The sequence below is a fragment of the Vigna angularis genome, chromosome 5, assembly GCF_016808095.1.
Source record: "Vigna angularis cultivar LongXiaoDou No.4 chromosome 5, ASM1680809v1, whole genome shotgun sequence".
Lineage (NCBI taxonomy): Eukaryota > Viridiplantae > Streptophyta > Magnoliopsida > Fabales > Fabaceae > Vigna > Vigna angularis.
Window position 1 is genome coordinate 35,791,405 of NC_068974.1, and position 17,252 is coordinate 35,808,656.

A 17,252-nucleotide genomic window follows, 5' to 3' on the forward strand; every position below is an offset into this window, starting at 1 on the left:
AAAGGCAATTGATTAATGCGTTGAACACAATTCGATATATAATAACCACTTTTTATCCACTTTTCATTAGTCAAATTATCTTCATTATCATTGCTCCTTTACAAATCAATTCTCTCACCTTCGTTCCATATCCATAGATTGGTCTACTCGGGATTTTTGTTTAGAGGCCAAAATCTCCAAAACTTATAAATTAGGTGTCTAATAATGTTGGATCCAAGAGTATAAACTTCAATTTGAAGATTTATTTATAGTGGACAATTTTTTTTATTTTTACTTAAAAGTTTAGAAAACACCGTTTGTCTTATAGAAAAAGGATAAAATATGTTTTTAATTCCTAAACTATCAAGCGAATTTGTTTTTAGTTCATCTTTCAAACTAAGGTACATTTTGGTCCTTGTCTTTAAGGAAACCTTAATTTTTCGTTCTCCAAAACCAACGGCGTTAAAAAAAAGCTGAGGTGGCTAACGTCTGGCCACGTGTGATGATATCTTTCCTTCCTAACTTTTGCCACGTTGGTAAGGGGTCGAACGGTTAAGGGAATAGAGGTGAAGGGGCTGAACGGTTAAGGGAAGGGGGTGAAGGGACCAAACGGTTCAACACTTAAGAAATCGTTTGGTCCCTTCACCCGCTTCTCTTAAACGTTCGGCCTCTTACCAACGTGGCAAAAGTTAGGAAGGAAAGATATCATTACACGTGATCGGACGTTAGCGACCTCAGTTTCTTTTTAACGCCGTTGGTTTTGAAAGACGAAAAATTAAGGTTTCTTAAGAAGGACTCAAATGTACTTTAGTTTGAAAGAGGTATTAAAAACAAATTCACTTTATAATTTAGAGACTAAAAACATATTTAACCCTGCAGAAAATCATTGTCCTCTTCGAGAATATAATATTTATAACTACATCATTTATATAAATTTTATATTGTTGTAAAAAATTTGGATTGTTTGTTGAGTTTAGTAAACTTATATATAACTATCATCTATTACATATGATTTGATACAGTTATGATAATTTAAATTTCTCTGTGCCAATAATGAAGTTACTACTTTAAAAAAGAACACTAAATGATTTTTAGAGTTTTATGCATAACATTTATTTTTGTTTATGTATAAGTTTAACTATCATATGTAAAAAAAAGTTGAATACCATATAAAAAAAATTAAAAACTTATTATTTTAAAGTTTTTGAACGAAAGAAGTATGAAGTATCTTATGTGAATTTGATTCAGATATCATTAATTAAATCTTTGTAATACTTTTTACCTTTGAAAGATCAATAACCGATATCAAATTCTAATTTGTCTAAATAGTTGATTGAGCAAATATAATATGAGTAAAAAAATTCCTTGTAAATTCTTAAATGTAAAAGTTTTTTGCATCAAAAGTTTTTTTAATAAATTCTCTTTTTAAAAGACTTCTCATTACTTAATAAATCGTTAAAAAGAGTCATATAGTATATAAAACAAGAAAAAGAAAAAAGAAAAAATGTAGATTCAAGAAAAAACACTTGACGAAAAACAAGTTGTAAATCTTCTTTGGTAGATCTACATATTTTTTATTTCTACATAAGAAACTATATACGTACATATATTTTGAGAAATTATATATAGTGAGTCAAATTTTATATTTATTCTTTCTGACATCATCTTAAGTTTAAGTTGAATAACTTTATTTTATTTATAAACACTTTTTGTGTATAGTGACTTATAGAATATTCGTTATGTAAAAACTGTGAAAAACCTTCCTAAAATAGTCCTCACTAAAGAATACTCATATAGTTAGCTTAAAAGAATAAGGAAAAAAAAAAACCCATATTATAAAGAGCGATAATTAAAGAATCCTAATTAATTGGCTATTTCAGTTTAAATTTTTATATAATCTTATGATAAGAAAAATATAAAAAAAAAATGTGTTTTTTCTTCTCACGTCTTATTAATTTCTTATTTTTATTTGAAGTTATGTTAATTTTTTTTTACGAAGATAAAACATTAGTAGACATCTCCCATGCTCTCTATCGTCTTAACATATATCAAACTTTAAGTTTAAATCACCTCTATTTGCTCGCAATTTTTTTTTATAAAAAAAACTGCAAAATATAATTCATCCTCGCCTTTTATATGTTTTAATTAATTAAAAAAATATTTTAACATTTTCCATATAAATTAAACTTGACTCTACCTGTTTATATATACGTACATACATTTTAAAATTATGCTTTTAGAGTTTACCACTTTTTCATGGTTCATAAAAACTTTTACCAATTCCAAAGGACAAGAAATCAAATGCCACACTTGAAAGTCTAAAAATCTGAATACCAGTACTGCACTTGATTGTTAGCTGAATTTTCTTTGCTCTAAACTAAACAAGCTATCTTATTTTTAGAAAATTCATTTTATATATTTTTTAAAATATGGTTTACTTTTATTAGTTTTATTAGTGCCGTATCTTTTTAATGAATTGTTCTAGAAAAATTTATCACTCTTATTTGATCTCACCAAGAAAGTTAGTTAAGAGTAAATTATTAAATAGTTTAAGAATATGATTACCGAGTTATCACAATATATATATATTTTTTATATAAATTATCGTAAATATTACAAAGTGATGCATAAATAATGTTCAGAATCCAAATTAAATTGTTTTGTTCTCTGATTAGTAAGTTGAACTTTTGTCAAAGTTGATTTTGTGAAGACACATTGGAATTGTATTTGATTGTTGAATGGGCAAAGGGAATGTCAGAGTTCAATATTTGAAAGTCAATAAAACTGTGTGATGTGCCAAAAAAAGAGAACTAGAAATAGAAAGAGTAGTAGGCATGAAAAAGATGAAGGGAGAAGAAGTTTTAGTGAGAAAGAGAGACATTTTATTATTAGAATGCCAGCCATGGAGCATACACAATCCATGAGATTTGACCATATTAGGCAATAGCTACGCACCATCGTCATTGTCAATCTCAATCTCATTAGCTTCAACCCAACCATCAACAATAACATTTATAATTACGTGTTTTCTCTCTCGTTTCATTCTATCTATATGTCATCAACAACTTTGACAATACCATTTTAATGTTTCTTCCATCATTTGTCACCCTATCAAATAGTAAAATCTTAACTTGGAGGGTACACTTCAAAATCATTTTCCAAGCCATTCATGGGATCTACGGCTTACTAGGACTAATTGGTGTTTTTTAGTTGCATGCTAGGGATGATCTTTATATATAGGTTGAACAAAAAGGTAGGATTGTTATTGGATTAATATAGTCTTGCATTTTTTTCAATTAAACATACAAATACAAAAGTCTTTCATTTATTGAAATCGTTTTAAGGTTAAGTTAGTCGAGTTGGTTGAATTGTAATTTCAATCTGAGTTAGCCGACTCACCGAGCTAGTCAAGTGGCTAAGCAATATTTCATCCTAGCGTGCTTTTCCTTTTTTTGTTTGAAACTTATATATAGGTTTAACTATTTTTTGTAAACACACAAAAACATATACACATCAATAAGAAATTTTTCTTACCTAATTTTCTTGCTTTCGTCTTTCTCGTTCTCCGCTTTCTTGTTTTGATGTGCTCATGACATGTCATGCCCTTTCCACCTCGCCGTATACCATAGTGGTTCTAATATGGTATAAGAGCAATTCAAAACAGTATTAGTAGAGAGATAATCTTTTGAAATGGAAGAATCAAGATGGTATAACCCATCCAACATCTTAACACACCCAATCATCTTGTATGAAGTATTGTCTCGTATCTGGCAATTCTTAGAGGTAAAAATTACTATGTATTGTAAGTCTTTAGTAAAAGATTGAACAAAGATTAGATTCAAAGAAAATTCTGGAATGTAAAGAACATTAATAATGACGAATTTTTCAGATAAGTATTTTGTTCGAGCACACTCAATTATGAAAGTAGAAATGTTGTTAAAGAGCCTAACAATTATTGGTTTTATTTTATAAAATATAAAAAATTGTTTTATATTATTTGTTACATGATTAGTAGCCTTGTGTCTAAAATTCAGAATTTACCTAGTTCTCTGTTAAGAGTATATACATTGTTGTTGGTCCTTTGGACATGACTAACTGTGTGATTTAAGCCATTTGTGTCCTTAATAAGTTTCAAAAGCCTTTGAATTTGTTCAACATTTAAGTATGTGTTAGAATTGTCCTCCTTGGGAAGCTTACTAGTAGATTCATGTTGATCATATTTGACATTAAGGTTGCACATATGTTGAGTGTTTCCATTCCTCTCATTGTAATAGTTTTTATCTTGACTATTATTATGTTGATCTTCTCTTTGCTTATACCAAGGAGGATACTCATATTTCAAATAAGATTCATTTGTAGTGTGATTCACTTTGTGATAGTAAGTGCACAATTTGCCTTGATTGAGGTTTCTTCCTCTACCTCTTTCTTGAGCACAAAGGTTATTGCTCTACAAGTTCTAGGTCCTCCCCAAAAGTTGAGTACAAAGCCCTGACCACCAAAACTTATGAAGTCTAGTGGATTAGTTACCTTCTTCGTGATCTATACGTTCAAATTGACCTTCCAATAATTTTTTATTATGACAATCAGTCAACCAGACACATTGCTCATAGCCCTACCTTCCACAAATGCACAAAACACACCGATATCAATTGTCATGTGGTTCGCGTGAAACTATAGAGCAATATGTTCTGTCTCCTCCCAATCTACTCCAACAATAAATTCGTTAACGCTTTCATGAAAGAAACTTGTATTATTCACTAGATGTATCTCATTATAGAAGAAAAATGAAAGATATGTATGCATGCACTACATAGCAGAGACTAAACACAATGTAACAGAAGTTATTAAGAAGGTTTATGTAACACCCATCTTGAACTTATGGTAGGTTTATCAACCACCATAAGTTTACGAGTAAAAACATGAAAAATAGTATTGGATAATGATTCAGTGAAGACATCAAAGACTTAGAATGTAGTAAGAAAATGAAGTAAATAGGGAAGCTTATTCTAAGCATTCTCACGAACAAAGTGAATGTCAAGTTTGAAGTGTTTGGATTTGGTGTGAAGAATAAGGTTGGCCAGAAGGAGAAGAATACTTTGATTATTTGAAAAGAAAAAAAAGCTTGGACAATAAAGAAAGAATGTAAAGAAAAAAAGCTCGTGCAAAAACAAGAAGATCTATTTTAGTTTAGTAAAAATAATAACAATATTCATTTAACACCTTTTATTTGTGTGAAGACCAAAATATATATTAGATTCATTTTTACTCATATTTAAAAAGAAAAATTGAAATTTATTTTAGTTTATATTTTTACTAATAAGGCGAAAAAAATGTGATATGTGAGAGTTGTAAGAAAATTTATGTATGTAAAGAGTATTATATATTATATTAATAAACTAAATGAAACAAGTTAAATTTTGACCAAAGAGCTATTTTTCCAACCATTATATATTCAGTGCTACAAGGATGGTAAAAAGGAGAGGAGTTGATTAAATAATATTAAAAGTTAATTTTATTGTTTTATAACAATAAAAGGAGTAGCAAAATGTAAAACAATACAGTGTTGCAAATGATAGTATATGGAAACTAAATTATGAGAATATGATAATTGTCAACTGATATAGTTTTCTTGCACCGCTGGAATTTTACTTCTAATGTTTTCTTCTGATTGATTAATACTATAAACATAATTTTTTTTATTTAAAAAATAATTAAGAGCAAAAGAAATTAATTGTATATATATACTCTTTGATTTATATTTGTCCCGTAAGTAATTACTAGTGTCGGGTCCTAAACGGGCTTTCTGTCCAAGTTTTTGGGCTTTAAAATAACATTGGCCGAAAACGAGATTTTGGACTCGAATCTCAGAAAAACAAAAAACAAAAACTAAAAGGTAAATAAAATATTATTTTCATTTTAAGAAGTTGAGAACTATAAATTTGAATTTCCGAATCACATAGCTTGCAGATTTATAAACTTTAGAATTAGGAGGTCTAAAACTAACTGGTAAATTTGCAGAATAAACATTTATGTTAAATAGTTAAAATTCATAATATTTTTTTTTTGTGAATATGTAATTATCATATCATGATTAATATTTTTAACAAATATTTTTTAACTTAAAATTATGTCTTATATTTATGATAAGAGAATTATACCGTGATATATTTTTATTTTAGTTATTGATAGACTTTTTTTAAAATATCAAATTTAATTTTAAATTGTTGATGTTAAAAAATACGTCAGAATTTTAAAAATAGTAAAAATATTCTCAAAAGTGTTACAGACCCTTTCATTAAAAAAATTATTGCCAGATAATTATATATATTATGTATCCATACCATTACTAATATATAAAAGGATTCTTCATTTTCTGTGTACACATTTATTTTCTATTTTGTATCCTTTAAATAACTGTTATTTAAAGTAAAATAATTATTTTATCAAATTTACTCTTTAATTGATATTTTTTATTTGACTGCTTTTTAAAATTTAATTATTTTATGAAGTTAAAATAATTATCTATAATAAAATTATAAAATTTATTTATATTTACTCTATAATTATAATAATAATTTTATTATTTTTTATTATCATAAAAAAATAAACATACATAAAGCAGTTAAAGTAAATTTATTGGAAGCATGCTTAAATATTATTATTATCACGTATTTGAATTTTGGAAAAAAACAAATTGATTCGTGGTTTTTAAGTAAAAAAATGTAACCCCATTTTATCAGCCTCTTAAATCTTATTTGGGAAAAAAAAAAAACAAAACAAAAAGGGGCAAAAATATACGTGGAACGATGCGTTTTAGTTAAAAGCTGAAACCCTGAATAATTTTAGGTTAAGTGGAAACTGGTGGTGTGACCTATATATACCTTCTTCTTTTTTCTCTACAGCGTTAGGGTTTTGTCTCGATCGCAGTTTCTTCCGTACTTTCTAGCAAAACCCTTCGACGGTTACTGATCGGTGGATCAAGTATGGACAAAAGCATGTTAGCGGATCTGGAATCGCTTCCTGAGGCAGATAGGCAAAGAATGTCTGCCATGATGGAACAGCTCCAAATCCGTGATAGGTTTAATTCCGTTTTGATTCTCATCACCTTCAGTTTGCTACATTTATTCGTTTTCCATTTTTCGAAACTTGGAATTTATGTATATTGTATGAGCTTGTGTGTTGATGACTACCTTTTAGATTTGGGGCTTTCATGCTAATTTGTTAGTGATGGGCAACACTATTTTCTTTATAGAATATCTGTGTGTGCCCTTTCCATGAAGCCCAGAATGAAGTTCTCCTTAAAACCAGCGCAGCACGCGAATGTTGCTTCTGGACGTTTTGGGAACTACATTTGTTGAAACCGGCCTAGATGGTTTCAAATAAGTTCCATTCAATCAAATTAACGCCCTTTACCATTCTCCATTTTGTAATTATGGGAACTTACTGCTGTGGTTCCTCTAAAAATCTTTGCATAGCTGTGAAATTGTGGTGACTTACTCTGGTATTCTAATTATCAATTTTTTCTTAAATATCCCTAAAGTTATAAAACTAATACGGTGATGTATTTATGTTTGATATATTTTACCACCGTGGATTAATCATGGATGGTTTTTCAATACTGGATGAACTACTTGGAATGGTTTCTACTAATTGAAGAGGTTTAACTATATAGCTCATTACTTTATGCGCCCTTTAGGTGATATATCTATTCTATAAAGAATGAAGTTAATAATTTATTATGTTTTAAAATTATGCCGAAATGTTTTAGTTTGGGACATTTTGACAGTCTATTTTATCTGTGAAAGGTAAATGTTTGAATATATGAATAACTTTCTGTTTTGAAATTGACATTGTCAATTATGAGATAGCAAATCTTTGTTTAGTTGATCTTTTGCTTTGTATAAGGTGGCATTCCTGAGTAAGATTTATGTTTCATTGCAGTCTGAGAATGTATAATTCACTTGTTGAGAGATGCTTTACTGATTGTGTTGACACATTTAAGCATAAATCCCTGCAAAAGCAAGAGGAATCCTGTGTTCGAAGATGTGCAGAGAAATTTCTGAAGCATTCTATGCGGGTTGGCATGAGGTTTGCCGAGCTCAACCAAGGAGCTGCAACTCAAGATTGATGTCTGTCAACTTCTTTAAATGGATAACTGTTTATCATTATTTTGAATGCACTTTACTTACATTTTTGGTCTTGAGAAATGAGATACTGTAGAGAACACTAATTTGCTATTAGTACGCAACAATCCTTGTTAAATAAATTTGTGGTGATACAATCACAGTGCTTTGGAATCCTGACACTTGTTTAAATGAGGTTTTTAGTTACCTAACTAGTTTTTATCCATTGTGAAGATCATTACTATTAAGGACTTTCCTTCTCCCAGTCCCTAAGGTCCATTTCACGCATACCTGGTTCATTACTATGCAGAAAGCCTATGCCACTAACTGCATGGGATTAGGTGCATTCAGTAGTATTTAACATTATGTAAATATGCCTCCGTTGATCTCCGATTTATATGTAATTTGTTAGCAAATAACGATTTCACTTTTTATTGACATGTTTTTTAAGATGAGATTATGGTTTTGGTTTTATTGTTATAAACATTATGCTATTTATGCTAAGCATTGAGTCGTGCTATGTTGCTTCGTGATATTTATTTGGGCTCTGCAGTTTTATTTGGGCCTAAGGAAGTAGTATTTTCTTGGCCCCAAAATGAATTTGGGTTCTCTCACTTTTGTAACGGAATGCGTGTTCTTTAATTCCAGGAATAATGTTTCATCTAGAGAATTGTTTTGGCTTCATGTTTATGGAGGATTATTTTTGGTAATTCTACATTCCAAAACAATTTTGATTTAAATTATCCAAACAGCAATACAAAAAAAATCACTTTCACTATTAAAAAATTATGTTACTCAAATGAGTTTTAATTATTAACATAACATGTTCATTTGTGGTAGCAGTAATTGTTTAGCATTAGCATTTTGTTTTTTAAAAAGAAAAACAAAATCATTTATGCTAGAATGATGGGCTATATGTTTAGATATGCTGTTTTGACAAAATTTCCCTCGTTTTACTGCATCAACTGTGTGATTAAAGATTGCCCTATCAAAATTATCCCTTTTATTATATTTTCATCTGTCTTATTATTTTAAAATAACTACATATCTTCTTTTTTTCTTAATTCCCTGGAGGGTTAAATATGTTCTTAATTATCTAGAGCAAATTTGAAATTTATTTTTGTCCTAAATTTTGGTAGTGTTATCAAACTTTAAAAACCTAATATAAAGTTTTCCTAACATAACCAAATTGTATCCTAATTTAAAAAATAAATATTTAATTGAGATTAATCAAATATGAAGACCTATGTAAGATTTTTGAATAAATATGAAGACCAATTGAATATTTAAAAAAAAAAATTACTGTTGAGTTAATAATTATATTTATTAATTTTTAAAATTTTGAAAACATAATGTATCAATTAACAAACAAATTTCAATTTGATATTCAAGTTTAAGTTTAAAGACTATAAATATATTTAACATTTCACAACATAAAGATTAGTCTTTCAATACAATAAAATTAATTATGTTAAGATAATTTTTTGTGCTGATTTACTCACAATAGAAACTTATTCTGATTATAATTGATTATTAAGATAATAAAAAAATACATATCCCAATCACACTAAATATGTAAAAATGGATAATTATGCTCTGTTATTTGTTTAAATATTAAATATTTTTTTTAGTTTTTAGTTTATTAATGTAACCATGGCCCAGGGCCATGAAGAGAAGCAAAGTGGAGTAGACATCACTAAAATAAAGATAGCACAAAAGGTGAAAATGGGAAGATGGAAAAGGAAAGATTGGAAAGATAACAAAATATCCTTTATTTTCTTGTTGGAAAGAACAGAGAAAATATTTTTTGTTAATAAAAAATATTAAAATAATTAAATGATATGAAATAGTGGCACTCTTCTTAATCATTGATAATACTAATAATGAATTCTACTCTAGAAAAACTTTATAAAGAATGAATTAAAAATAAGAGATCTGACAATGGAATACAAACTTTGTTTTGTCATCAAGCAGTGTACATAGCAGAAAATATATTATTTTCTGTGTTTTTAAATTTGTTATAATTTAGATTACTATTTTTAATTACAATTTTTAAATAAAATCATGTTAGATAAGAAAAAAAAATTAATGAGTCATCCAGACCGTTCCAAGAAATAGTATCACATTTTATTTTAAATTAATGTAGTCAATTTTGTTACTAATTTGAGTCGCTCCATAGATTAGGAATATAGAAAAATCTTAGTTTAAGAACATCACACCAAAATCTGTCGCTTCTATTCTAGTCTTGATGCGTACTGCTTTTGTCATACCCATAAAAATTCTAACTTAGTGGAGTACATGTGTAAGCTAAAGGGTGTCTGAATTTCAAAAAATGGAAGACAGGTGTGTGATGCAGATTGGGCGATCGGTTTTGACGGTAGAAGTAAAAATCAAACTTTCAAATGTCATGCCACTTTTCTGCATGCACCCTTCATCTTCAACCTTCTGAATCTCCTCCTTCTCTCTACCATCTCCACCTTCTCTCTAAGGATTCTCATCCTTTTCTTCTTCTGATCACCACTCAGGCACCGTTTGAACTCTCCCGGCGTCAAGGGCTTTCATTTAAACCGATCAAGTTGTGGTTTTAAGCCATTGAGTTACTTTCTCCTTAGAACGTTCGTTTTCTTTCACATGCAAACCTAGATTTCTGGTTGCATGAGCGGATCATCTTATTCTGAGTATTTCTGGTCTTCTGTTTGGTTTAGTTTCATAAAGCGTGACCGTAGAACTCTAGGATTTCTGATAGTGGTGAGCTATATCTTGCATCATTGAGCGTTCAGCTACATTAGAGGTAAGGGAAACTTATATAATTTGATTAAGATTCTTGTTTTGAATGGTTGCATGTTGATTGATTGCTGAATGAATATGAAGTATGGTTGTTACTGCATTGTTGGCTGTATGAGTATATGAATTTAAAAGATGAGAAACTGGAATGATATTGTGTTTGATGATTTGGTTGATGATGAAATATTGTATGTTGTTTAAAAGTACTGATGATTGATGAAAGCCATGAAATGGGTAGGGATATTGTCTGAGAGTCATTCTGTAATACTCTGCAGAATTATGTAAATTGTAACTGAGAGTCAGTATTGACCGTTCGGTTTTCCTTTGAGTGTCCGTCTAAAACTAAGTTCTTTTGTAGAGAATTTAGTTAATGATGATCGTTTTATATTATTAGGTATATGTAAATGAGCGTTCGGTCTAAGTATAATTCTTCTTTATGTTTTCTAAACAGTTTAGTTAATGTATTCTATAATACGTAAAGTCGTAGATGTTATCGTTATTTTTCATTAAAAATAAGTGTGGCGTAATTGTATATATATATTCCTTCATTTTTATTTAAGTTTAGTAGTGCTCGGTCTTGGACCAAGCGTTCGGTCTCAGTAGCGCACGTTCTTGATAAGTGCTTGGTCTTGGACCAGCGCTCGTTCAATAGTGTTTGGTTTCTACAGTGCTTGGTCTTAAACCAAGCGCTCGGTCTCGTCTCAGTAATCTATCATTACCGTTTTTAAAATAAGAGCGTTCGGCTAAACTCAATAGCGTTCGTTTTCTTCATAGTACTTCAGTTTGTTAATATTTAAAGTTAAGTATAATATTTAATTTTGTTTTGTCCAGAAAGTCCGAAAAAGAGAGAATGGTGACAATTGGATCATTTATTTATATATATATATATATAAAATAAATTATTAGATGGGTTAGAGTTATTATATTTATTAGTCAAGTGATATAATTAATTAATTATAGTTAAATATATATTTGTCATTAAAGATGATTATGTTTATTTAGAGGTCAAATTAAAAATATTGAAACTTAAGAAAAATAATTGATAAATGTTACAAAAAGGAGTCACGATTCGTGTTTATTATTTCTGTTTTTTTTCTCTTCATCCTCGTTAGAAGAAACAATCAAGAAAAATCTAAGATGTTCTAGAAAAGGAAGATCATATACTACCATTATTTATTAATGGTTTTCAATGTCAAATCCAGCTCTTCCATTTTCTATTCAAAAGGTAATTGGGGATTGTTCCTTTTATTAAAAGTTTATTGCTCATTAATTATTGATGTGATTCATAATCTAACCATTGGTGTGAGAAATTGTTAGTTTATGTTTAATTGACATGAACCCTGGTTTTATGATATTTTACGCAAATTTTTGTTTATGAAATTTAAAAATTTTCATTTAATTGATTATGACCTCCATAAAATCCAATTAGGTTGATAAGGGTTGAATTAATGAATGTTGTGGTTTGGATTAAAATAACAAAAACCTAATTAATGTTATATTGGTTACTGCCTTTCTCTATGTTTTTTTTATCTTCAATATTTGGAAACTCTATTGGAAAACTTAAAATTAGGAAATCCTCAATTTGTTTTTTTTTTTTTTGTGTTTTATTAAGGTAGTTCATAGAAGAATTATGAATGTTTATGTTTATGTATATCTATGCAAGTATTGATCGATCCAAAGGAAGATTAATATTTGATTGTACTGCATACACACCTATGATGGTAAATGTATGATAATTATAAGGCTTTGATGTCAATTTTAAATCAATCCAAAAAGAGGTTTGTTATTGGACATGTTTTATTGTCTGTGTTTTGATTATTAAACCAAGATACCTCTAGCAATGCCCACAGACTTGATATTGATGGTGCATTGGGTGTCTTGAGATGTGATAGACTAGTATTTGAATATATTTATATAATTATTAATTTTACGGTGTGTGAGCTTAATTCATTTGTTCCTCTTGTGTTAAATACAACTACGATTTTCTTCAATATCTGCCAATATAAATTCGATTTTGATCCTCAATAGTACAAATTTTACTAACTAGAAAAAGAGCATGGAGATAGTTCTTAGCTACATGGACCTCGATCTCGCGTTAAGGATTAAGAAACCTTTTTCTCTTACAAACTCAAGTACCTCTAACGAGAGGAGAGATTATGAGAAATGGGACCACTCAAATCGCATTAAGCACACTAGTGCAAAAATAGCGTATAACGTCACGTGTTCAATGTCGAACCACTCAATAGCCAACGTTAAAAATGAACGGTGGCATTTTTCTAAATAAATGCAATTATTAAACGTCGTTTAGAATTGTAATTCGACGTAAAAGGATATAAAACGTCGAATGCCCCAACATTAGACGTCAAAAGGTTAGTGAATTCAATAAAAATTTGAGCGGGAGATTGAAAATTCATTCACTTTATCTTAGCACGTAAGAGCCTCTTCTCTGCTCAAACTCTTCTCGAACGAAGTTTGACGACCATCACATGTAATCTTTCTTTCATTTGATACAAATGCATGTTAATTTACTACTTTAGGTATGATTTTCGTTAATTTTGACCAATTATTTTCGTGTTTTTGTCCTTCATAGGCGTATTCTGCTTTCTCTCTCACTTGGGCAACACTTTATTCCGATGAACCAAGGTTAGTTTTCGTTTTCGTTTTCGTTTTGAAGAACTTATTTGTTGAACTTGTTTGTTGTTATTTTTTGTTGAACTTGTTTGTTGTTGTTGTTTGGTTGAACTTGTTTGTTGTTGTTGTTTGATTGAACTTGTTTGTTGTTTGTCATTGTTGTTTGTTGTGGATACTCTATTACACGTTCATAGTTCATGCTTTACAAAATATCCAAAACTGAAATTTGTTGTTTTTCTGCTTTTCAGGTCTCGTAGAGTTGTAAAAAAGGATCACGATTAATTAAAAAAAATAAAAAAATTGATTAACGTCGTTTATTGATAAAATTCGACTTTAAATTTAACGTCGTTTATTGATAAAATTCGATGTTAAATTTAACGTCGATTTTTTTAAATTCGACGTGAAAGGCCCAAAATATTCGACGTTGTACGCTGTTTTTGTACTACTGACACGTCATTCCAAAGGTCTTTAAAGGTGTTGTATATGAAGAAATTACAAGTGCTAAAGATTTTCTTATTGAGATTGAAAAACACTTTGTGAAAAATGATAAGGCAAAAACAAGTGTGCTTCTTCAGAGCTCGGTTTCCATGAAGTATCAAGGCAAAAGAAATGTGAGAGTGTATATCATAGAGATGTCAAACATTGCTTCAAAACTTAAGGCATTGAGTTGTCGAAAGGCTTACTCGTATATTTGGTTTTGATATCTCTTCCTTTACAGTTTGGACAATTTAAGGTATCATATAACTGTCAGAAGGAGAAATGGTCTCTTAATGAGCTTATTTCATATTGTGTACAAGAAGAGGAGAGATGGAAACAAGAAAAGACTGAAAGTGTTCACTTAACCAGTAATTCTAATGACAAGGGAAAAAGGAAGAAAACTTAAAATCCCAACATTGTTGTTACTAAAGTCCACCACAAAGGAAACAAAAACAGTTTGATAAATGTTTATTTTGTAATAAAGTTGGACACATTAAAAAGTATTGTACGAAATATCATGCTTGATGTGCAAAGAAAGGGTTGCCTAAGCTACCGGAAGCCAATTTATTTTGAAAGATGGATCTATGTTGGAGATGAGAAATTAGTGGAGATGAAAGTTATAGGATGTTTAGATTATTATTATGTATTGATTTTTATTTTGGATTTGAAAGAAACTTAAGTTGTACCATCTTTTAGGTGAAATTTGATTTCATTTGTTTATTTAGACAAATTATGTTAATTATTTTTGTTTTAGAAATAATGAATTCAGTTAAATTCAAGTTTTGTTGAAATCAGTTCACTTTTGGTTAATGATAATCTGTATATGCTTTGACACAATGAATTCTTATAATTAATCCTTAAATATATAATTGCATGATATTAAGTATAATATTGACTTCATAGACCTAAACAATAAGATAAGGGACTGTAGATTTATAATCCTAAATTAAAGATATCTTTTGAGACGAGAACAACCACATTATTTGAGGATATTGAGTTTGGGAGAAGAATAAGGTTAGAGGAAGAATCAATTATCTGATTCTTACAATTGCTTATGATGAAGCCAGTTTAGAACCTCTAGCAAGTTTCAAATCTCTACAAGAAAAGATCTTTTGTGCTTTATGAAGTGTATAAGTTCATGCAAGACAATAAAGTTCGGAAACTTGTCCCATTACCAAAAGGTGTGAAACCCATTGGTAGTAAGTGAATACTTAAGACCAAGCAGGATTCTAAAGGTAGTGTGGATAGGTATAAAGTTCCTCTTCTGGTGAATGACTACATTCAAGATGAAGGAGTTTGTTCTTTTGAAAGAGACTTTCTCTCAAGTTTCATCGAAAGACTCTTTTAAAATAATAATGAATCTTGTTGCACATTTTGATTTAGAGTTTCATCAAATGGATGTCAAGACGATGTTTCTCAATAACAACATTAACGAGATGATTGATGTGGTGCAACTAGAAACTGTGTCAAGAGACCTAAAGAATATAGTTTGTAAATTGACAAAATCTATTTGTGGGTTAAAACAAACATCTCGTCAATGGTACCACAAATTTCATTAAGTTATCATCTCATTTGGCTTCGAGATGAATGTTGTTGATGATTGTGTGTATAACAAATTCAATTGGAGCAAGTATATTTTTCTAGTCTTTTGTATGTTGATAACATACTTAAAAGATTTGGCGTGAAGGATAGTAAATCAGAGGATTCTCCAATTGTTATGAGAGACAAGTTCAGTTTCAATCAATGCCCAAAAGAAAATTTAGAAAATCAAGAAATGTAGAAAATTCACTATGTTTCAGCAATAGAGACTTTGATGTATGTCCAAGTATATACGTGACCAGATATAACATAAATAGTTGGGGTTTTAGGCAAAATATTTACACAATTCATGAATGAATAATTAGAAAACAACCAATAAAGTTATGAAGTTTTTTCAAGAGGACAAAAGTTTATAAGCTCATGTATATAAGGTTAGACTAGTTAGAGATCATTAGGTATTATGACTCCATTTTGCAGGATGCCAATATAGTTTAAGGTCTACTTCAAGTTACATTTTCATGCTAGCTGGTTGTGCAATTTATTGGCCCAATACCAAGCAAACCCTTATGGCTTCATCAACTATGGCTATAAAATTTGTAGCATACTATGAGACATCAAATAAAGGAAAATGGCTAAAGAACTTTGTCACAGGTTGCGTATTATGAAAAGAATTGAAAGACCACTCAAGTTATATTGTTATAACAAATCAGTTGTATTGTATTCTAATAACAATAAGAGTTTATGCAAGTCAAAACACATTGACATCAAGTTCCTAGTCATTAAAGAAATGGTACAAAGTTGATGGATTTCCATAGAACACTTAGGGACTAACTCTGTGATAGCATATCCTTTTACTAAGGATTTGCATCTAAGGTCTTTCATAAGCATGTTGCTCATATGGGTTTTTAATTTTGAGGAATCTTTGGTTTAGTGAGAGTTAGTCACTTTTGTGCGTTTTAGTTCTATGTTTGTTTTAATGTATGCATACATTATCTTTTGAACATATTTGGTTTAATAAATATATGGTTTCTTATTCAGTCACTACACTTTCTATGTTAAGGTTATTGTATTGATCTCATTGAGATAAAGTAAGGACTAGTAAAAAATAGGTGTACATGTCACTTTCACCTAATTTTCATGCTATATATTTCATGATGAATCCATGTTATTTGGTTATATCAATATTATTGATCACTATCAAATTTGGTTGCGATTGTTGCAATGAAATTTGCTTTGGTTCTACATGGAGATATAATCAACGGAAGGGAGATCTTATGCATATGCTCAAGGTATAAGTTCATAAAGTCTAACACGTTTGTAAAGATATATATATATATATATATATATATATATATATATATATATATAAAACAAATCATTAAATGTGTTAGGACCATTATATTTTATTAGTCAGTTTCATAAAGTGATCTAATTAATTAATTACGGCTAATAATATATGTCATGAAAGGATTAATGTGTAGAGACCATAAACAATATTTAATTTGTTGAGGGGTCAAATTAAAATGTTGAAACTTAAGAAAAGTACGTAAAGGGATCATGGTCTCATATGTGAGCAAATTCATTATTCTTTTTTCTTTCTCTCCATCTCCATTAGAAGAGAAAATTAAGAGGAAACCTAAGGCGCTCTAAAAGGAAAGATTAGATAACAATTGATGTTGTTCATTAATTATTCTAGTTTTTTTTTGTTTAAAAGGCAAT

The 17,252-nt window shown here is 29.3% G+C and overlaps 1 protein-coding gene and 1 pseudogene across 1 annotated transcript; both read left to right on the plus strand.

Moving 5' to 3' along the window:
• Positions 1 to 6,851: 6,851 nt before the first annotated feature.
• On the plus strand, positions 6,852 to 8,307 carry LOC108319586 (mitochondrial import inner membrane translocase subunit Tim9). The gene is made up of 2 exons (XM_017550763.2): positions 6,852 to 7,057; positions 7,921 to 8,307. Exons 1-2 carry the CDS (start codon positions 6,963 to 6,965, stop codon positions 8,105 to 8,107), a joined length of 282 nt encoding a protein of 93 aa, XP_017406252.1. The 5' UTR covers positions 6,852 to 6,962; the 3' UTR covers positions 8,108 to 8,307.
• Positions 8,308 to 12,861: 4,554 nt separating this feature from the next.
• LOC128196736 (uncharacterized) lies at positions 12,862 to 14,400 on the plus strand (annotated as a pseudogene).
• Positions 14,401 to 17,252: the final 2,852 nt, after the last annotated feature.

Coding starts and splice junctions, on each gene's coding strand:
- LOC108319586 (XM_017550763.2), top strand. CDS start 6,963: ATGGACAAAAGCATGTTAGCGGATCTGGAATCGCTTCCTGAGGCAGAT. Junction 7,058..7,920: donor CAGCTCCAAATCCGTGATAG/GTTTAATTCCGT, acceptor GTTTCATTGCAG/TCTGAGAATGTATAATTCAC.